The sequence below is a fragment of the Mobula hypostoma genome, chromosome 7 (genome assembly GCF_963921235.1).
Source record: "Mobula hypostoma chromosome 7, sMobHyp1.1, whole genome shotgun sequence".
NCBI lineage: Eukaryota > Metazoa > Chordata > Chondrichthyes > Myliobatiformes > Myliobatidae > Mobula > Mobula hypostoma.
Window position 1 is genome coordinate 169,505,447 of NC_086103.1, and position 23,339 is coordinate 169,528,785.

The 23,339-nt window shown below is 39.7% G+C and overlaps 1 protein-coding gene across 1 annotated transcript in view; it reads left to right on the plus strand.

The window, feature by feature from the left end:
• The window catches only part of LOC134349753 (SH2 domain-containing protein 1A-like), a 105,212-nt gene extending 82,173 nt beyond the window's left edge, over positions 1–23,039 (plus strand). Inside the window, exon 4 of the mRNA XM_063054568.1 lies at positions 20,579–23,039. Coding sequence (XP_062910638.1) covers positions 20,579–20,622 — 44 coding nt within the window. The 3' untranslated portion in view covers positions 20,623–23,039. The remainder of the gene's footprint in view (positions 1–20,578) is intronic.
• Positions 23,040–23,339: the final 300 nt, after the last annotated feature.

Genomic DNA, 23,339 nt, shown 5'->3' on the forward strand with positions numbered 1-23,339 from the left:
TTTATTTTTGTCCCATGTACTGAGGTGCAGTGAAAAAAGGCTTTGTTTCACATGCTATTCTTACAAATCATTTCATCATGAGCATTGAGCTACTACAAGGCAAAACAATAGCAGAACGCTGGATAGAATATTACAAATACAGAGAAAGTGCAGTGTAGGTAGTGAGGTGCAAGACCATAATGATGCAGATTGTGAAGTCTCTTTCAATATTTTTATTGGTTTCTACATAGAAGAACGGTGTGGTGCGTGTCCAAGTGGTTAGGGTGTTGGGCTCACGATCTGAAGGTCGTGGGTTCGAGTCTCGGCCAAGGCAGTGTGTTGTGTCTTTGAGCAAGGCACTTAACCACACAATGCTCCAGTCCACCCAGCTGAAAATGGGTACCAGAAAATGCTGGGAGCTAACCTCGCGGCAGACTGGCGTCCTATCCGGTGGGGGGGGGGGGAGTCTCGTACTCTCAGTCGCTTCACGCTACAGAAACCAGCATAAGCACTGGCCTGATGGGCCACAAAGGCTCGGGGTAGACTTTGACTTTGACATAGAAGAATACAGAGTACAAGGAAGTATATATAAATGTCGAAAAAAAATATCTATTCATAATAACAATCTCATTATCCCGTATTCCACTGAGATACAACACTGGGCGGCACGGGAGGTCGTTCCTGCCTGTGGCCATCGAGCTTGCAGCTCCTTCCATGGAGGGTCAGACACCCTGAGCCAATAGACTGGTCCTGGACTTATTTTCCATCTGGCATAGTTTGCATTTTGTTGTTTGATTGTTTGTGGTTTTTGTATTGCTATATTTATGCTCTATTCTTGGTTGGTGCAGCTGTAATGAAACCCAGTTTCCCTCGGGATCAATAAAGTATATCTATCTATCTATCTATCTATCTATTCATGTAGGTTAGTCAAAGTTATATTGAAATATACTAATTTATCACAAAAAAGTCTAATCCCTACCAAGACCAAAGCTGTTTATTAAGGAGAAAAAAAGATAAAATATCTTCTCGTATAATAAAAATTAATAATAGCCAACATCTAAATTTAAACAACGAATTGAGGGGTTTGAAAGTTTTGAAAATTATTCAGAAAGGGTCCCCACAATGTTTGAAAGTCTTGATGAGATTCTGAAATTGAACAACGAATCTTCTCTAAATCTAAGCATGACATAACATTGCATAACCATTGTGCATGAGTAGGAGGAGAAACATCTTTCCATTTAAACAAAAGTGCCCTCCTAGCTATAAGAGAGCTAAAGACCAAAATATGTAAATCAGATGTCTTCAACTTGATATCTTGCCCTGCAACAATACCGAATAGGGCCGTCAGAGGATTAGGCTTAAAATTGACTTTGAAAAGTAAAGAAAAAGTTTGAAAAACCCTTCCAATATTTTTCAAGACCTGGACAAGTCCAAACCATATGAATTAATGAAGCTTCTCCATTATTGCATCTGTCACAGTAGGGAACTATATCCGAATAAAAACGAGATAGCTTATCTTTAGTCATATGGACTCTATGTACCACCTTAAATTGTATGAAGGAATGGCGAGCACATAGTGATGAAGTATTAACCAGTTTAAAAATTTAATTCCAAGTTTCATCAGATATTGATGTCTGTAAATCTTGTTCCCAGAGACTCTTAATTTTATCTAAAGGGACCTACCTCGTCTCCAGTAACATACCATAAATATTAGATATTGAACCACTATAAAAAACTGTTAAATTAAAAATTACAACTACTAATTTCTTATCTGAGCTTATAGGAAATGTGCATAATTGAGATCTTAAAAAGTGTCTGATTTGTAGATATCTAAAAAAGTGAGTTTTGGGTAGGCTATATTTAGCTGACAATTGCTCAGATGAAAAAAGATATCCTCCAACAAACAGATCCCAAAAACATTTAATACCCAACCTGTCCCCTTCTGTAAAAACTAAATCAGTCATGGAGGGTTTAAAAAAATTAGAATAAATGGGACTAGAAAGGGAAAATCTCAATAACCAATATGTTTTCTAACTTGTATCCAGGCCCTCAGAGTATGTTTAACTATTAAATTGTCAGTTAGTTTACTTACAAATAAAGGAAGTGAAGATCTAAGAAGAGAAATAATAAAAAATTTATTAACAGAATTAGCTTCTAAAGAAACCCATACCGGACACCCTACACGATTAATATAATATAGCCAAAACGTAAGATATTGTATATTAACTGCCCAGTAATACAACCTAAAATTATGTAAGGCTAAACTTCCAGACTTTTTAGGTTTTTGAAGATGAACTTTATTTAAACAAGGACGTTTATTTTTCCATATGTAGGAGGATAAAATAGATTCAAGAGAGTCAAAAAAGGAATTAGGAATAAAAACAGGTAGAGCCTGAAAAAGATATATAAATTTAGGTAGAATATTCATTTTAATAGAATTAATTTGTCCAATCAACGATATTGAAAGAGCTGACCAATTTAATAATATCTTTTTTACATGGTTCAATAAAGTAAAAAAATTTTCTTTAAACAGGTGTTTGTAATTCTTAGCGATTTTTACACCCAAATAAGTAAATTGATTCCTTACAATTTTAAAAGGGAAATTAGTATTAACTGATACCAAATTATTTAAAGGAAGTAATTCACCCTTATGTAGGTTCAATTTATATTCTGAAAACTGGCTAGAATGGGAGAGTAAAGAAAGTACGCAAGGTAACGAGGTCTCAAAATTAGAGATAAAAAGCAATATATCATCAGCATAAAGCGAGATTTTGTGGGTAATACCTCTCCTTAAAATACCACAGATATCATTAGATTCTCGAAAAACAATGGCAAGAGGTTCTAGAGCTAAATCAAAGAGCAAAGGACTCAACGGACAGCCTTGTCTAGTTCCGTGGTGAAGTTTAAATGGTTTGGAATTTTGACAATTAGTAAGAACCCGAGCAGAAGGAGATAAATAAAGTAATTTAATCCATTGAATAAAATCTGGTCCAAAATTAAATTTTTCTGAGGTTTTAAATAAATAATTCCATTCAACCCGATCGAAGGCCTTCTCAGCATCTAAGGATATCACACATTCTGATATCTCCTGAGAAGGAGAGTAAATAACATTTAATACATGGCGTATATTAAAATGGGAATGTCGGTTTTTAATAAATCCAGTCTGATCATCAGAAATAATAGAAGGTAAACTATTTTCAATCCTACAAGCCAAAACTGTAGAAAGAATTTTAGTATCTACATTAAACAATGAAATTGGCCTATATGAAGAGCATTCAGTTGGATCCTTGTTCTTTTTTAGGATAGGCAAAATAGAAGCTTCATAAAAAGATTGAGGCAAACTACCCAATTTGAAAGAATCCAAAAAGACTAAGTGTAACTGCGGTATAATTAATGAAGAAAAAGCCTTATAAAATTCTCCAGAAAATCCATATGGACCCAGAGCCTTCCCCGAGTGTAATGAACATATAGCCTTGGCGGTTTCCTCATAAGAAAGGGGTTGATCCATCTGTTTGCAATTATCTGCAGAAAGTGCAGGGATATTTAATTGATCTAGAAAATTATTCATTACAGTATTATCTTTGGGGGAATCAGAACTATAAAGTTTAGAATAGAATTCCCTAAAGGTATCATTTACTTTAGAGTAGTCAGTTGTCCTATCACCATTAGTTTTGCAGATTTCTTTAATTTGTCATTTAACTACAGAAGTTTTTAATTGGTTGGCCAATACTTTGCCTGATTTATCCCTGTAAATGTAAAATTGAGTTTTATCTTTGAGATGTTGAGTTTCAATTGGATATGTTAACAGAAGATCATATTTAGTTTTAACTTCAACATGTCTTAAAGTCGTATTAAAACGCCAAAATCTGTTGGTTTGAAGAAGACCAGGGAGTTTTAAAGATAAAAATATAGGGGCATGATCTGAAACAGCAATCACTTTATATTCACAAATGAACTAATGAAATCATTTGCCTATCAATAAAAAAAATCAATCCTGGAATATGTGTGATGAACATGGGGCAAAAACGAATACTCTCTATCTAAAGGATATAAAAAACGTCAAACATCAATTATACCACACTCCAGTAAAAAGGATTGAATAAACAAAGCTGATTCATTAAGAGACACTGGTTTAGAAGATGATTGGTCAAAATTGGGTCTAGCCAACAGTTAAAATCTCCTCCCATCACCAAAGAATAAAGATTCAGATTTGGTAAAAATGAAAAAAAGCGTTCAAGGAATCCTGGGTCATCTACATTTGGGGCATACACATTGGCAAATACTATTAATTTATTATCTAGTTTTCCTGAAACTATAACAAAACATCCATTAGTATCAAACACTACTTTATAGGGGGTAGGGGAGAACCAGTGGATGTGGTATATTTGGATTTTCAAAAGGCTTTTGACAAGGTCCCACACAAGAGATTAGTGTGCAAACTTAAAGCACACGGTATTGGGGATAAGGTATTGATGTGGATAGAAAATTAGTTAGCAGACAGGAAGCAAAGAGTGGGAATAAACGGGACCTTTTCAGAATGGCAGGCAGTGACTCGTGGGGTACCGCAAGGCTCAGTGCTGGGACCCCAGTTGTTTACAATATATATTAATGACTTGGATGAGGGAATTAAATGCAGCATCTCCAAGTTTGCGGATGACACGAAGCTGGGCGGCAGTGTTAGCTGTGAGGAGGATGCTAAGAGGATGCAGGGTGACTTGGATAGGTTGGGTGAGTGGGCAAATTCATGGCAGATGCAATTTAATGTGGATAAATGTGAAGTTATCCACTTTGGTGGCAAAAATAGGAAAACAGATTATTATCTGAACGGTGGCCAATTAGGAAAAGGGGAGGTGCAACGAGACCTGGGTGTCATTATACACCAGTCATTGAAAGTGGGCATGCAGGTACAGCAGGCGGTGAAAAAGGCGAATGGTATGCTGGCATTTATAGCGAGAGGATTCGAGTACAGGAGCAGGGAGGTACTACTGCAGTTGTACAAGGCCTTGGTGAGACCACACCTGGAGTATTGTGTGCAGTTTTGGTCCCCTAATGTGAGGAAAGACATCCTTGCCATAGAGGGAGTACAAAGAAGGTTCACCAGATTGATTCCTGGGATGGCAGGACTTTCATATGAAGAAAGACTGGATGAACTGGGCTTGTACTCGTTGGAATTTAGAAGATTGAGGGGGGATCTGATTGAAACGTATAAAATCCTAAAGGGATTGGACAGGCTAGATGCAGGAAGATTGTTTCCGATGTTGGGGAAGTCCAGAACGAGGGGTTTGAGGATAAAGGGGAAGCCTTTTAGGACCGAGATTAGGAAAAACTTCTTCACACAGAGTGGTGAATCTGTGGAATTCTCTGCCACAGGAAACAGTTGAGGCCAGTTCATTGGCTATATTTAAGAGGGAGTTAGATATGGCCCTTGTGGCTACGGGGATCAGGGGGTATGGAGGGAAGGCTGGTGCAGGGTTCTGAGTTGGATGATCAGCCATGATCATATTAAATGGCGGTGCAGGCTCGAAGGGCCGAATGGCCTACTCCTGCACCTATTTTTTTCTATGTTTATGTTGGACAAAGGAAAGTGTATTATCTATAAGAATCGAAACTCCTCCAGATTTGGCCTGAAAAGAAGAGTGAAAACAAAGTCCATTCCAATGGCTAAAAAAATGTAGATTATTACATTTGTATGTGTGAGTTTCTTGTAAAAAAATAGGGACCTTAACTTTCTTAATATAAGCAAAAATCTTATTACGTTTAACAGGGTGATTTAATCCTTTCACGTTAAAACTGAGTAAATTAATAGTTTCGTCCATTTTTAATATTATTTAAAGGAAGGGTTAAAATGTAAGTTAAAAACTAAGCCATAAACCTTGAGAAATGGTAACCAAGCAACAAGTTGGCTAAAGGTTCGAAAACAGCTTCTGGGGGAGAAAAAATCATAACCCCGCCCACCTCCCAAAGAAAGAAAACCGCCCAGTAGAAAGTCGGCATCTGCAAACTATGGACAACCCCCCAAAAAACCTGTTGATCGCTCCAATTAGTTTCAAGGTTATTTATATTCCAACCTAGACTAAACAATACCCAAACAAGAGGTTCAATTCTCGTATATTAAAAATACAGTATTAAAAATACAAAAGGAAATTGCTTACAAAGGTTTACCAAAAGTAAAAGATACAATTATTCATACAGATAGATGTTGAACATTAATCTTATATCTTCATGGAAAAACAGACTACGCAATTAGCCTTCAAATTTAAAAAATCTTTGTGCTTCAGCATTCAAATGAAACCATTTGAAGGATCCATCTTTAATGAGACTCTCAGTCAAACTCGGTAGCCAAGGGACGGGTTAAAACCCTTGTTAAAAAAATTCCAACAGAGCTTGTTTAAACTTAGCACATTCCTGCATAACCTCAAGCGAATAATCTTCAAGAATCTAAATATTCCACCCTATAACCAATCATGCCCCTTCGACGGGATTTGTGAATTAAAAGTTTCTCATTTAATCTTGTGTCTTCACGTAAGGAGAAATTAAACAGTTAGCCTTCGGAATTAACATTCGGATTTTAAAAACTTTTGTGCTTCAACAGTTGAGTGGAACCATTCGAAAGAATCGTTTTAAGTGTGATTCTGAGTTGGACTGGGTAGGATTGAAACCCATATTAAAAAGCTTGGACATAACTTCTTTGAACTTAACACGTTCCTGCATAACCTCAGGCGAATAATCTTCAACAATTCTAATCTTGCGACCATTATAGTCAATCGTGCCTCTTCGACGAGATTCGTGAATTAAGAGTTCCTTTGTTTTAAATTCCTGAAAACAGATTATTACTGATTTTGGTCTCTGAGCATTAGGAGGTCTAAATACAGGAGATCTGTGAACTCGATCGATCACAGGCACAGACGTCAAAATCTCCGGAAATAATTCTTGCAAAAAGTTTGCGAAAAACTCCATAGGATGGTTACTTTCGATTAATTCTTCGAGACCCAGAACCTGTAGGTTGTTCCTTTTACTTCTATTTCCTAGGTTGATAATCTTCTGCCTTAACTTTTCATTGGACTTCGATTGCTTTTCACAAAGCTTCTGCAATTCATCCACTTCCGTTTCCAGAGCCAACAAATTTTCCTCATTATTTTTAATACGTTTATCGTGTTCATTAAGAGATTGTTGAACAGAGTCCGATTTACCATCAATTTGTTTAAATTCAGTGCTGAATTGTTGAAACTTCTCAGAAGCTTCTCGTGTATGACTTTGCAGCAATTCCATAATAGAATCCAAAGAGGCAGGAAAATCATCCTTTTTAGTACCTCTGGCATTCCTTCCAGCCATAATGAAAGAATATCGCGCTTATAAAAGAAGTTTCAAGACAGGTTGGAAATAGTAAGATAATTAAAAGTTGGAGCAACAGCAGATTGCTGTTACTCCATCAGCCACCACCAGGAAATCTCCAGATTGTGAAGTCAAGAGCCTATTCTTATCATACTATGGGATTGTCTGTGTTACAGTGTTGTTAACATGATTCGAAAAATTATGGTGGATACCAAAATTAGAGGTGTAGTGGACAGTTAAGAGGGTTATCTGAAATTACAAGGTGACCTAGAGATTCTTCACTCTGAGGGAACCACCCTCTCTTTGTTTATTCTGATAATCTTCCTAATAAGGTTTATGTTTCAATAACACAACCTCTCATTCTTATAAAACAGGTCTCCTTCCTTCTTGTTCACTGCTGCCAGTGGAAGGTGCTTTTTTTTTATTAAATGCAATCGTGAACAATAGCCAGATCAGAAATGCTGATCAAGTCAACTAGTTCCCAAAGAGAGCTCTGATAGGCCAATCAGATGGTTCACTGCTGCTCAGCGATGGGACATAAAAAAATCATATGTACAATTAAAAAATAGTAGAAATACTGGAGTCATGATGATCATAATGAAGTCTGCTGGAGAGAGACATTTATACACACGCTGTCCTCCATAATTCAAAGAGATTGGAGGATAAAGTTGCAGGGTGACAAAACATGGCAGGAGCACCTGGAACTAAAAACTAATCCCTACCGGGAGAAAACCACACCTGTTCTTTCTGCACTGTTCTCTAGCAGTTTAAGGACTAAGTCCAGCCGGAACATAACTCACAAGTGCTCTTGAAAATCAGGTATTAACCCTACCTTGCTTGCATATCACTGCTCTCTTTCTCCCCTTTTCACTTGATACTGCCGAAGGATGGTGCCAGAGTCTTGGGTCTTGGGCAAATTTTATTCATCACGGTTTGTGGATTGGCCTCTGCAGTTTATGCTGTGACGTGTTTCCAGCATCTGATTACTTCTTGTTTTTAATTGTAATTTTGATTGAGGTAGACTAGCTCTGCAGCCTGCAGTCAATGAAGGACATTGCACCAAATTGAACTGAGCTAAAATGACATTCCTGGGCTGTTTCAATGACTCTGTGGTTTGACGCTTTATATTCTGTGTTTCTCGCTCACGTTTTGCTGTTTGTTCTTTTCATAATGTGACGGGTGTATGATGTTTTTCTTTGAACAGGTTCCATGGAGTTTCTTTGTTTTGTGGCTGTCTTTGGGAAGATAAATCTCGGCATTGTATACTGCATATGTACTTTGATAATAAGTGTACTTTGAATCTTTGGAAACTTCAGTAAATGTAGGCCCGTCTGAACCAATCTCCCTTCATAGTATTACTCCCTCATTCTAAGAATAATACAAGTGAATTGATGTATGCTGTGTAACCACCAAGATAATCTGTGTGCATTCGCCTTATCTCATGATCTGAAATAAAAACAGTAGCCTTGTAGAAACAACGCTATTAAAATTTCCAGTAAGACGCTTGTTCCCTTTCCCGCCTTCATGCATCATGTTGCTTCGGCTTCCAAAGCCAGTAGATTTAGCTGGGAACCACTCCAAAAACTCGAGTACATAAATCTGCACCCACTCAGTGAAGGATGTGCTGATTTTGGGAAGAACTGTTTAATTGACGTCGAAACTGCCCTCTCACATAAATATAAAGGATTTTGTGGCAGATTGTACTTTAATATTGATGCAATTACAAAGAAGGCACATCAGTGGCTATATTTCATTAGGAGTTTGAGGAGATTTGATGTCTCCAACAAATTTCTGCAGATGTGCCATAGAGAACATTTTCACAGGTTGCATCACCGTTCTGGGATGGTGGGGTCACTGTACAGGATTGGAAAAAAGCAGTAGACGGTTGCAAACTCAGCCAACGCCATCATGGGCACTAGCATTGCCTCCATCGAGGACGTCATCAAAACGTGATGACTCTGAAAGGTGACTTCCATCACTAATGATCCCAACACCAGAACATGCTCTCAGAGAGGAGGTACGGGAGCCTGAAGACACGCGCTCAATGTTTTCGAAGCCACTTCTCCTCTGCTATCAGATTTCTGAATAGACAAGGAACCAACCCATGAACATGATGACCTCATTATTTTTGCTCTCTTTTTGCACTTTTAATTAATTTAATTGCTTAAATATATATTTCTTATGTAATGGATAGTATTTTTATGTTTTGCATTGTACTGCTGCTACAAAAATGTGGATTAATGTGGATAAATGTGAGATTATCCACTTTGGTGGCAAAAATAGGAAAACAGATTATTACCTGAATGGTGGCCGATTAGGAAAAGGGGAGGTGCAATGAGAGCTGGGTGTCATTATACACCAGTCATTGAAAGTGGGCATGCAGGTACAGCAGGCGGTGAAAAAGGCGAATGGTATGCTGGCATTCATAGCAAGAGGATTCGAGTACAGGAGCAGGGAGATACTACAGCAGTTGTACAAGGCCTTGGTGAGACCACACCTGGAGTATTTTGTGCAGTTTTGGTCCCCTAATCTGAGGAAAGACATTCTTGCCATAGAGGGAGTACAAAGAAGGTTCACCAGATTGATTCCTGGGATGGCAGGACTTCCATATGATGAAAGACTGGATCGACTAGGCTTATACTCTCTGGAATTTAGAAGACTGAGGGGGGATCTTATTGAAACATATAAAATTCTAAAGGGATTGGACAGGCTAGATGTAGGAAGATTGTTCCTGATGTTGGGGAAGTCCAGAACGAGGGGTCACAGTTTGAGGATAAAGGGGAAGCCTTTTAGGACCGAGATGAGGAAAAACTTCTTCACACAGAGAGTGGTGAATCTGTGGAATTCTCTGCCACAGGAAACAGTTGAGGCCAGTTCATTGGCTATATTTAAGAGGGAGTTAGATATGGCCCTTGTGGCTAAAGGGATCAGGGGGTATGGAGAGAAGGCAGGTACAGGGTTCTGAGTTGGATGATCAGCCATGATCATACTGAATGGAGGTGCAGTCTCGAAGGGCCAAATGGCCTACTCCTGCACCTATTTTCTATGTTTTCTATGTAAGCAGCAAATTTCACAAAATATGTCAGTAATATTACACCTGATTCTGATTTAAATGTTCATAACATAAGGTAATCTTCCTTTTTTTTCTCTTGTTGCTTTCTCTCAATCACAAACAGTGAACGGACATAAGGGACAGTTTTCCATGAAGGAACCTTGTGTTAGAGGATCACATGGAATGTCTAACACTGACCCAGACATTCTGCTTGCTGGCCTGTGCTAGTGTCTAATGCTTCTCACCCACTTTCACCATCAGTACCTCACTCATTCCTATTCCTTTCTTCCTTAAGTACAAAGGAATACAGTCCCCTCTCCCTCCAATCAGCTCCAGGTCCTGGATTTAATCCTGATCTCGGGTACAGTCTCTCTGTGACTATGGAGGTCTTCCTCCAGGTGCTCCAGTTCCCCACAGCATCTCAGAAACCAGTTGGTACGTTGATTGTAAGATAGCTCTCATGTAAACTAATGGCAATAAGAGAATGAAAGGAGAGTTGATGGATATTTGTGGGAAGGAATAAATTGCAGTCCAGCAAGGAAATACGAAGAAGGAGTGGGACTAATGGGATTGCTTGCCCGGCGCTGTAAATGACCTGATAGACTGAATATCCTGGGCCAATATAATTAGAAATTAATTAATCACGTTAACAATTTATGTGTTTGTGTATAAATTATACCCCTTTCACTTGCCCCTCCAAAGCAACGAAGATACTTTCTCAGTTTTGGCATCGTATTTGTAAGTCAGCCTTCAAAGTTGTCTTCACTAGTTAGAGGATTGAGTTCACCAGCCTCGAGGTAATGTTGCAGCTCTATAAAACCATGGTTAGATCACACTTGAAGTATTGTGTTCAATTTTGGTCACCTCATTATAGGAAGGATGTGGAAGGGGCAAAGTTTTACCAGGAATCTGCCTGAATTAGAAAGCATATCCTATGGAAGTAAGTTGAGTGAGATGGGACTTTTCTCTTTGGAGCAAAAGAGGATGAGAGGGATGTGACTTGATAGAGGTGTACAAGATGATAAGAGGCATAGATCGAGTGGACTGTCAGAGACTTTTTTCCAGGGCAGAAATGACTAATATGAGGGGGCATAATTTAAAGGTGATTAGAGGAAAGCTTAGCGGGGAGATCAGAGGTAAGATGTGTGGAATGTGCTGCCAGTGGTGGTGGTAGAGACAGATAATTAGGGACATTTAAGTAACTCTTCGATAAGCACATAGACAATAGTAAAATGGAGGGCTATATAGAGGAAGAGTTGGATTGATCTTAGAGAAGGTGTAAAGATCAGCATAACAAAGTGGACTGAATTGCCTATACTGTGTTGTGCTGTTCTATTTTCTAAGAGCCAAATAAACAATATATAATGTTGCATTTGATTGTTGAAATAAATGTACATCTTAGTTAATGGCTTTTATTGGACTGTTTGATAGAGTGCAGACTCGAGCATCAAAGTGTTTGGGATTTTCCTCTTTTTGATTAACTGTTTCGTTCTCACCATTCCTCTCAATCCTTTCCCTCCTTATCCAAATTTCTCAATTTTCAGACTCATTCTCTGATATCCAATTTTCTAACTTTACTCTCCTTTCTTAAAAGAAATTCCACCTGTCTACTAGATGCCGTAAACATTTTATTTGTATTTTACTGCAGTGAACAATTTGGCCTCATCAGGTTTTGGTCCTAGTCATGTTATATTGAAACCTGGCTACGTTGAGAACAGAGTAACTGGTTATCCAGCAGGTGACCTTATGGGGAGTACGCAAGTAGAGTCATAGATTCATAGATTCACAAGGCACTACAGTACAAAAACAGGCCCTTCAGCCCATCAAGTCCATGCTGAACTATTATTCTGTCTACTCATAGCCCTGGATCATTGCCCTCCATATCCGTCCCATCCACGTACTTATCCAACCTTCACTTAAATGTTGCAATCGACCCGCACCCGCTACTTCTGCTGGCAGCTCGTTCCACACTGTCACCACCCTCTAAGTGAAGAAGTTCTCCCTCAGGTTTCCCTTAAATATTTCACCTTTCAGCCTTAACCTATGACCTCTAGCTCTCGTCTCACCCAACCTCAGTGGAAAAATCCTGAAACCCTGCTTGCATTAACCCTATCTAAACCCCTCATAATTTTGTTTACAAAATTTGGAAAGAAGATGCATGGGCATATTATCTATGTTGGATGGGAGGAACATGGGCCAGAATACGTGGAAATTCTGTGCCATTATCTCTTTACCAGATTCTATCGGAAAGTTTCTGACACTACATGTGATAATGAGCTTAAACCCCTGGCATGGGATTCAACACTATAGCTTTCCAAAAAAGTGATGGAAGTTCTCCAATTCACCAAAAGTGACCTGAGTTCAATTGTTGCCGCTGTTTCTAAGGAGTTTGTACATTCTCCCCATTCTCCTCCAGATGCTCTGGTTTCCTCCCATATTCCAAAAGTCATTTGGTGACATGGGTGTAAAAGGGAGGCATTGGCTCATTGGGCTAGAGAGACCTGTTACCGTGCTGTATTTCTAAATAGATAAATAAATAAATAAACAGAGAAAACAGGTTCTATGAATGAACTAAACATTTTCAATTCACAAATTTCTTTGATTAAACTGATTTTACCTGCAAGTATTTTCCCTTCTATAATGTGCAAGTGCTCCTTGAGATCGTTCAGAAATCCATGTGCCTTTGGTGCATGGACTGATTCTCTGATTGATTGGGCTCATCCAGAAAAAAGTCCTTCAGTTTATTCCTTAAACCTGATCAACAGTTACTAACACATCTGATTAATTTAGCCCAGAAGCTGTTGTCTTTATTACTCCAAGATTCAAGCCCTGGCTCCTAAAAATAAATAAAATAAATTCAATTGGGCCTCAATTTTAAGTTCACATATCAAGGCACTTTGTTGCTTGCTTGCCTTGTTTTTTTGTTTATAATTGCCCGATAACTTACAAATTTCATGTTTTTGTTCAGAGGATCAATCAGATTATATTTAATTTGTTTTTGTTAGGATGCCTACACTGCACACCAGCCAGTGTTGGGCCGATAAATTTAATTTTTCAATCATCGATTTTTATGTTTTATTATGAATTGTATCAGTATGAGAACTCCCAGCAATGGAGAGCTGGTAGCTGAGTTACTAACATCTTCCAACCCTCTTTCTACATGTAGTTTTTCCAATATTGCTTCGTCCAAGTTCAGAGTTGATCACGAGCATTATCGAAGCATTATGGGTTGGAAGATATTATAGAGAAAGGAGGGCCAATTCAGAGGGGCTCCAAAAACAAAGCTAAGAATTTTTAAATCTTGCTTTATTAGTAAACTAATAGGGAATCAGTACTGAGTACAGGCATGATAGAGATGGGCTTAGAGAGAAGGAGAGTTGTGTTTTTGATTAGGCAAAGCTGGGGAGAATATGCCTAGTAAGGGCCATTACACAGAAGGCGCAGCAGCACCTCTAACGTTCTTAGAAGTTTGCACAGATTTGGCATGTCATTTAAAACTTTCTATAGATGCACAGTGGAGAGTATCCTGACTGGTTGCATCACAACCTGGTATGGAGACACCAGTGCCCAGGAATGGGAAAGGCTACAAAAAGTGATGGATGCAGCTCAGTTCATCACAGGCAAAACCCTCCCCGCCTTTGAGCACATCTACAGGGACCTCTGCCACAAGAAAGCAGCGTCCATCATGAAGGATCTCCCACCATCCAGACCATGTTCTCTTCTCACGGCTATCATTGAGAAGGAGGTACAGAAGCCTTAGGTTCCACACCACCAGGTTCAGAAACAGTTATTACCCTCAGTGATCAGGCTCCTTATTGAGTATGGATAACTTCACTCATCTCAACACTGGACTGATTCCACAACCCATGGACTCACTTTCAAGGACTCTTCATCTCATATCCTCATTCTTTCTTTCCTTCTTGTTTTCTTTCTTTCTTTATTTTTGTATTTGCGCAGATTGTTTTCTTTTGTACATTGGTTGTTTGTCTGTCTTTATTTATGTGTGTCTTTCATTGATTCTATTATATTTCTTTGTCTACTGTGAATGCCTGAAAAAAAATCTCAGGGTAGTATATGGTGACATATATGTATTTGGATAATACATTTACTTTGAACTTTGACGTACTTGGGGAATCGTCCGTTGGAGCTACATTTGTGAAATAAGAAAGGGGTGATCACTCTGATGGAATTGTATTTTACGCCCCCCCCACCCCTCCCCAATAGTTTACAGGAATTACAGGAGCAAATATATAGGGAGATCACAGGCAGCTGTAAGAACAATAGGGCTGCAATAGTAGTTGACTTCAATTTCCTCACCTTGACTGTGTCTGCCTTAGTGCACAAAGCATGTCAATATTCATTGTTATAATGAATTGTATCAGTATGGGAGCTCCCTGTAATGCTGTGATCCAAGTGTTATTTCCAGCTTCTAACCACCTTTTATACATATAATGTTTTTCCAATATTGCCTCTTATAAGAAAGGATAATATTCCTTGCAGAAAAAAAACCTGAAAATGCACAGCAGGTCAGACAAAGAGGCAATTGGGCAAAAGTGGCTCACAGCTTGTCTGAAAGTTCCTTCAACAGAGATAAGCATCATTACTGAGTCCAGTATTAACTGCTCATCCTTAATAGTACTGTAGAGGTGGTGACAGCTGCTTTTCGAACTGCTGGTAATTATTTGTGGAAGTATTTCCTCAGTATGATCTTGTTACAAGATTCCAGCAACTGAGATAGAATATTGTCCCAGAGTAGTACAGCAGTATTGTATCCTCTCACTTTAAGCCTATGCCTTTCCCTGAAAAATACTGTATGCATAAAATCTCATGATTTTATATATTAAATCTCCACCTGCTCAACTTCTCCCTACGACTCAGGCCCTTAAGTCCTAAATCTGTTTTGCATTCTTTCCAGCTAAATGACTCTTTTCTACAACAGGCTGGACAAACTGCATACAAAACTCCCAAATGCGTTTTCACCAACATTTTGTACAATTCAATATACTGTCGCAACTCCTGAACTTGATGCCCTGACTGATGAAGGCCGGCCAAAGTGCTCCAACTGCACATTCATCTCTTCCTTCACCGCCACTCAGGGACCCAAACAGTCCTTCTAGGTGAGGCAACACTTCACCATTGAATCTGGTGAGGATGATAATTGTGTCCGGTGCACCACATGCAGCCTTCTCTACATTGGTAAATTGGGGACCGCCTCTCTGAGCGCACCCGTTTCACCTGCTAAAAGCAAAACTTCCTGGTGGCCAAAACATTTTAATTCTGATTGCCATTTCAATGCTGACATGGCCTCCTTTTGTCCACAATGAGGCCATCCTCAAGGCAGAGGAGCAACACCTTATATTCTGTCTGGGTAGCCTTCAACCTAATGGCATGAATATCGATTTCTCCTTATGGTTAAAAAAAAGTCCCCCCCCCCCTTTGTTTCCCAACTCTGGCCCCTTACCTCTTTTTGCTTGCCTATCATCTCCCCGGTGCCCCTCCTCCCTCCCTTTCTCGTATAGTACACTCTCCTCTCCTGTCAGATTCCTTCCTCTCCAGGCCTTTCCTATCCACCTTCTAGCTATCTTCCTTCCCCTCCTCCTACCTTATCATGGCAATTTCCCCTTCCTTTCCAGTCTCGAAGAAGGGGCTCGGCCCAAAATGTCGACTGTTTGTTCATTTCCAAAGATCCTGCCTGACCTGCTGAGTTCCTCCAGCAGTTTGTGTGTGTTGCAGTGTACCAAAAGCCTTCTTCAACACAGTTTTCAATATTGGGAGACACGACAGAGGGTGACTTAGAAATGAACGAGGCAGTGGTTTTGTTTCTGGTCTCCCTGGATGGCACATCCAGAAAATGATAGTGGACTCTTCACTTACACAATGATATCTACGTTTTACAACAAACTATACCAGTTTCAGGAACAGTAATTACCCTGCAAACATCAAAACCAGCTCCTAAACCAGTGTAGGTAACTTCACTTACCACAACCCTGAACTGACTCACTTTCAAGAACTCTCTACAACTTATATGCCCTTTTTTATTTGCACAATTTGTCTTCTTTGCTCATGGGTTGTTGTCAGTCTTTAGTAATGTATAGTTTTTCTTGAATTCTATTGTCTTTATTTTCCTGCAAAAGTCTGCAAGAAAATGAATCTCAAGGTAGTATATGGTAATATATACAGTATGTGAATAGATAATAAATCTTACTTTGATTTTGACTGCCAACTCTCAATAAGTGACAGCGAAAAGAAGTATATTCTCTAACAGCAGCAGAACACGTCATTGCTGGAAGAAAGCATTGAGAAAAAAGAACATTTCACAGGAGCGATCCTTGTGTTCAGTAAGGATCCTAATGGATGTGGTGAAATGCAAACAGGCCGTGCAGAATCAGAATCAGGTTTAATATCACTGGCATATATCGTGAAATTCGTCGTTACGCGGCAGCGGTAGATAACAATACATAATAATAAAAACTGTAAATTGCAGTAAAATATATGAAAAATGTTAAATAAGTAGTGTAAAAACAGAAAAAAAGTAAAGGAGTGTTCATGAGTTCAATGGCTAGTGGAAATCTGATGGCAGAGGGGAAAGAACTATTCCTGAATCATTTAGTATGTGCCTTCTGGCTCCTGTATCTCCTACCTGATGGTAGCAACGAGAAGAGGGCATGTCTTGAGTGATGGGGTTTCTTAATGATGTCCTGCATGCTGGGGAGACTAGTGCCCATGATGGAGCTGACTGAGCTTACAACTTTCCGTGGCTTATTTTGATCCTGTGCAGTGCCGCCCCCCCCCCACCCCTATACCAGACAGTTAGCATGCATTCCATGGTATATCTGCAGAAACTTGAGTGTCTTTTGTGACATACCAAATCTCCTTAAAGTCCAGATGAAATATAGCCACTGTTGTGCCTTTTTTGTAACTGTATCAATATGTTGGGCTTATATCCTCAGAGGTGTTTGCACTCAGGAACTTGAAATTAGTCACCCTTTCCACTTCTGCTATCTCGATGAAGACTGGTGTGTTTTCCCTCGTTTTACTCTTTCTGAAGTCCAGAATCAATTCTTTTGTCTTACTGAATTGCTCCTTAATGAATCTTCCTGTTCTTTAGATGTTTTTTCAACAACCCCCAATCACAAAGCAGCAAATTAACTTCGTTGGACAAGGGTCTAGGCCTGAATTGTCGACTGTTTACTCTTTTCCATAGATGCTGCCTGGCCTGCTGATTTCCTCCAGCATTTCGCTTGTGTTCACTGGACACTTTATTAGATTCCCAGTCAAAGGCAATGGGTGTGATTTTCATCTTAAGTGCATTAGCGTTAAACTTTCCTGAACAAAGCTCTTATTTCAATTTCATTCTAGGAAATAAAACCCAGCAAAGGAAGAAATAAAACTCAAAGAATTTACTGAGTTTATCATTAACTGAACCTTCTACATCCTCACACCTTGCTTCCTGTACAGCCAGCCCTGAAATGTATTTGCCATTTGTAAAAACATTCAAAGGACAGGAGTGAGGTTGATTGGCTGGTTGAGTGGCATTACAAAAACAACCTTTTGCATTCAATGCCAGTAATTCTAAGGAATTGATTGTGGACTTCGGGAAGGGGAATTTGAGGGAACACACATCAGTCCTCATTGAGGGATCAGCAGTGGAAAATTTTGGGTGTCAACATCTCTGAAAATCTATCTCGGACCCAAAATATTGTGGTTATATTTCATTAGGAGCTTGAGGAGACTCAGTATGTTATGAATGACTCTTGTAAATTTCTACAGATGTACCATGCAGAGTGGTTGCAACACTGTCTGGTATGGATGGGCCACTGCACAGGACAGGAAAAAGCTGTACAAGGTTGTATACTCAACCATCTCCATCATGGGCGCCAGCTTCCCCAATGTCGAGGACATCTTCAAAAGGCAGCATCCATCATTAAGGATGCCCATCACCCAGGACATGTCCTCTACTCATTGCTACATTCAAGGAGGAGATACAGGAGCCTGCAGGCACGTAACTAACATGTTAGGAATTTAAAAGAAGTGTGCATGGACAGTCAATACAATTTGCACACCACAGTTTCTGTGGAGACATTTAATCATGCATAATTAGGCACCTGCAAGGCCCAATAAAAATAATTTAGGTTTAAGTGCAGAAGCCATTGTGGGAGTAACCATTGTGTGGGTGGACCAGTGTTGGAATGGGGAGTTGAGGCTGAGGCGAGGCTTCTATGGGGGAGAGCTGGAGGCCGTATGTAGATTTTTCTCATTATTTATTCTTTCTTATTGCATACTTAGAGCAGTGGGGATGCCAGACAGGAAACCGGAATGCTCATCTTGCAGGATGTGGGAAGGTAGGGAGACCTCCAGTGTCCCTGACCACTACAGCTGCAAGAAGTGCATCCAGCAGCAGCTTCTAGCAGACTGTGGTAAGGAGTTGGAGCTGGAACTGGATGAACTCTGGGTCATTTGGGAGGCTGAGGGGTTGATAGAAAGGATTTATACTGAGGTAGTTACACCCAAGGTGCAGGACACGGATAACCGGGTGACCGTCAGGAGGAGGAAAGGGGATAGGCATCCAGTGCAGAGTACCCTTGTTGCTGTTCCCTTCAACAACAGGTATGCCACTTTGGATACTGTTGAGGGGATGACCTAGCAGAGGAAAGCCACAGTGGTCAGGTTTCTGGTACTGAGTCTGGCTCTGTGGCTCAGAAGGGAAAGGGGGTGGAGAGGCGAGCAGTAGGGATAAGGGATTCATTGGTTAGGGGAACAGAAAGGAGGTTCTGTAGATCAGAATGAGATTCCCAGATGCTTTGTTGCCTCACAGGCAGTAGGGTCAGGGACATCTCAGATCGAGAAAACAGCGTTCTAAAGTGGAAGGGTGAGCAGCCAGAGGTCGTGGCCCACATCAGTACCAATGACATGGGTAGGAGGGATGATGAGGTCCTGCAAAGTGAGTTCAGGGAATTAGGTGCTAAGTTAAGGAACGGTTACCTCTAGGGTTGTGATCTCAGGATTGTGACAGTGTAAACCCCCAGTGCCCAGGACAAGCCCTCTTCTGGTTGTTACCTTCAGAAAGGAGGTACAGAAGGCTGAAGGCACACACTCAATGATTCAGGAACAGCTTCTATATATAGACAGTGATTCACAGTTTTTTTTCTTTATATTATCATTGTACTGCTGCTGCAAGGTTAACAAATTTCGGGCCTGATTCCGAGGAATGGCTTTTAAATTCAGAGGTGTGAATAGTAGACTCGTGGTTGTGCTGAATGTTGTGATCTTCTCTAGCACACTAAAAGCCCACTTGGCCTTTCACCTTAAGAGTGCGATACAATTTACCCCATGTTCCAGCTCTTTCCACAGAGCTTTGCATCTTTCCCCTTTTCAATTGGATGTCCAATTCCTGAGAGAATTCCAAACAAGAGAGCTTTTGGCACATTGGCCTTGATAATTCAGATCATTGAGTGTAGGAGTTGGCATGTTTTGTTGAAGTTGTATAAAATGTTGGTGAGGCCAAATTTGGAGTAATGTGTGGAATCCTGGTCTCCTACCTTCAGGAAAAATGTAAATAAGATTGAAGGAATACAGAAAAAATGTACAACAATGTTACCTAGACTTGAGGACCCGAGTTAAATGCTTATTCCCTTAGCCATAGGAGATTTGATAGAGGTACACAAAATTATGAGGGGTATAGACAGGGTAAATGCAGGCAGATATTTTCCCACTGAGTTTGGGTGAGACGAGTACCACAGGTCATGTCTTAAGGCTGAATGGTGAAATATTTAAGAAGAACCTGAGGGAGAGCTTCTTCACTTGGAGGGTGGAGTGAATGTGGATCAAGCTGCCAGTGGAAGTGGTGGATTCATGGTTGACTGCAACACAAGAGAACTTTGGATAAGTACATATATGCCAAGTATATAGAGGGCTTCAGTCCAGGTGTGGTTCGATGGCACAAGGCACAATAATACTTCAGCATGGACTGGATGGGCCAAAAGGCCTGTTTCTGTGCAGTTGTGCTCTATGACTCTAAATGTTATATAACAAATAAAAAATCTCCATACAGTATCTCAGCTCTGGTTTTTATTTTGGCAATTAACTTAAACCTAAGTTCTCAGGTTACTGATTTCTACTAGTGGAAGCACTTTCTTCCCATCAATCAAAAAAATGTCATGTTAAAATCGTTAAACCATTGCATCATGTAATTTTAATACTTTCCTTTTCTTGTAGATTTGCAGGAGGAACGGGAGTACATGGAAATGCTTGGCGTATGATGCAGCCAGAGTATAACCGAAGAGTCCCCGGAGTACGATGGAGGATTATCTTGGATGAAAATATAGTATTCTGTTCAACGCTGTATTTCCACCTTAGTTATTTGTTTAAATATCCTACATGCATAAAAATGCGAAAATCAATTTGTTGTGAATAAGATATGTTCATCTTTACAAGTTGTAGAATTCACTAATATAGAACTATTTACTGTAGTCTCTTCTTGCCTGTTCTGTTCTCAAATAGATGCTTCTTAGAAGGAGGTCATTTGGCCTATTGTGCTGTATTGGCTTTTTCAAAGAGCCATCCAATTTGTTCAGGTGGTCTGGCTGGTTCTGGCTGCACTGAATAGAAATAAATCCTAAAGTCTAAACTATACCTCATGTCCTATTTTTCAGATAGTTAGTATCTGGAATAAAAACTTTGTCTTTGAGTAAGATTTTAATAAAGTATTGAATTTTATTGTTTTTTTATTGGGGGTAATCATAACTTAAATAAGGCTTAAATATTTTTAGTCAAATATTTTGTGGAACTATGTGTCTGATCCTCTCCAACCAGGTTTTGGTCCCACCACACTACTAAAGTGACCCTTACCAAAATAACAAATGACGTGTCTAAAACTAAGAAAGTCCATTCTTGCCTCAGTATTCACACATTACAAAAATGTAATCACACCTTCACATCCTCCCTACCCACCCACTCACACATACAGACAGTCCTCCAGCTCTACGACAGGCCACCTCCGGGCCTCCAACCTCACAGACTTGCAGACACCACGCTTCCAACTACCCCAGTGAACTCCCAGACTTGCAGACTCAGGGCTTCGACCGTCGACCCTAACAGAAGAGGTAATTGTTTGCGAGGACTGAGGGGATTTTCAAATCAAACAGTGATGATGATAATTTTGAGGGAGAGTGGGACACTGTCTGAGGAAGTCACTGTAAAGTTAGGCAATTTAGTGATCAGAAACTCACACTGCTACTCAGCAAAATGGAGACAAGACTGTGACATTATTTACTCACCTCAGCCTCAACATATGCACGAAAGATCTGCACATGGTACAAACTAGTCACTTTTTTTAAGGGAAAGTGGACAGTGTTCTACAATAATACTTAACAATGAGGTTACACGGCAATTTCAGTTAACTCAGGGGAGAATCCTACAGAAAGTAGTGGATACCAGCCCAGTCCCTCATGGGTAAAGCCTTCCCCACCATTGAGCACAAATATACAGAGCACTGTAGTGGGAAGGGAGCATCCATGGCAGAGACCCCCATTATCCAGGTCATGCTCTCTGCTTACTGCTACAATGATGAAGGTACAAGAGCCTCAGGACTCACACCACCAGGTTCAGGAACAGTTATTACCCCTCAACCATCAGGCTCTTGAACCAGAGGGGATAACTTCACTCACCCCATCATTGAAATGTTTCTACAAACTATGGACTTACTTTCAAGGACTCTTCTCTCACGTTCTTAATATGTATTGCTTATTATTATTATTATTTTTATTATTACTTATTTTCTTTCTTTTTGTATTTGCACAGTTTGTTACCTTTTGTCAACCCTGTTGGTAGAGTTTTACATTGTGGTTATTGGATTTATTGAGTATGCCTTCAAAAAATGAATCTCAGAGTTGTATAAAGTGACATATATATACTTTGATAATAAATTTACTTTGAACTTTGAACTTTGGACAGGAATGAAGTCAAGTGAAAGGTATGTAGTGGGAATAATGTTGAGTGAATGGGAGGGTCTCCTGGAAAAGGGGAGCTGAATGAGTTCAGGACAGGTGTTGGGGAGGTGGGAGGAACAACAGTAAAATGTTGGCCTAATGGCCTGGGGTGAAGGGAAGAGGCAGCAGACAATGCTCTTAACATTTGTGCCAAAGAAGTCCTTTAGCTCACTGCACATCATTAGAGGAACTGGGGTTTGATAAGTTTGAGAAGAGGCTTGCTAACTTTATTCAAAAGGAAAAGAGAACTTAACCCAGTGGTAAATGGATCAGTTATGGTCCGGTGTCATGAAATTGCACCATTGATTGACATCAATGTGCTGCCAGTCTGTGACAGTGTACGCGTAGCCTGAGACATGTTTATATTGGAACCTGTGTGTCTCATTAAGCGCCCAGGCGGTTAATGTGATGTCATGCAATTTGCTGGCCAAACCTTTCATGGTTTATCACATTAGAAAACACAATAAACTTTGGACCAAAATACTTTCACATGCCCACTTGTTCACACATGTTGATTTAATCAGCACTGATTTGATTGTGTGCATGCTTTTTTAGTATCCTAATAGATTAAGTAGGGATGATGATCTATTTAGACCTAGTGCTTAGCTTTCAGACTTCCTTATGTTTAACGCTTGGACTTTGGCAGTGGATTATCAGTCAGGAAATCCTGTAAATGTGTCTTGGACAATGAATGATAGTGAAATGCAGAAATTATTGCTTTGAGATTCATATTCCTCCACTGGACACAGGTACAGGGAAATATTCATTTATTATTGTAGTTTATCACCCACTAACAAAATTGGGAGAGTTTGAAAGCATGCAATTGCTGACAATGTGATCTTGCTACAAACACTAAGAACTACACCGTGTCATGCTGCATTTCTGAAGCAATCATCTCTTAATAAAGTACAAGTAGGCAGTGAGTCATATAACCTGCAAATTCAGAACTTTGAAGCAAATGTTTATCTCCTATTCTCTTATGACAAAGA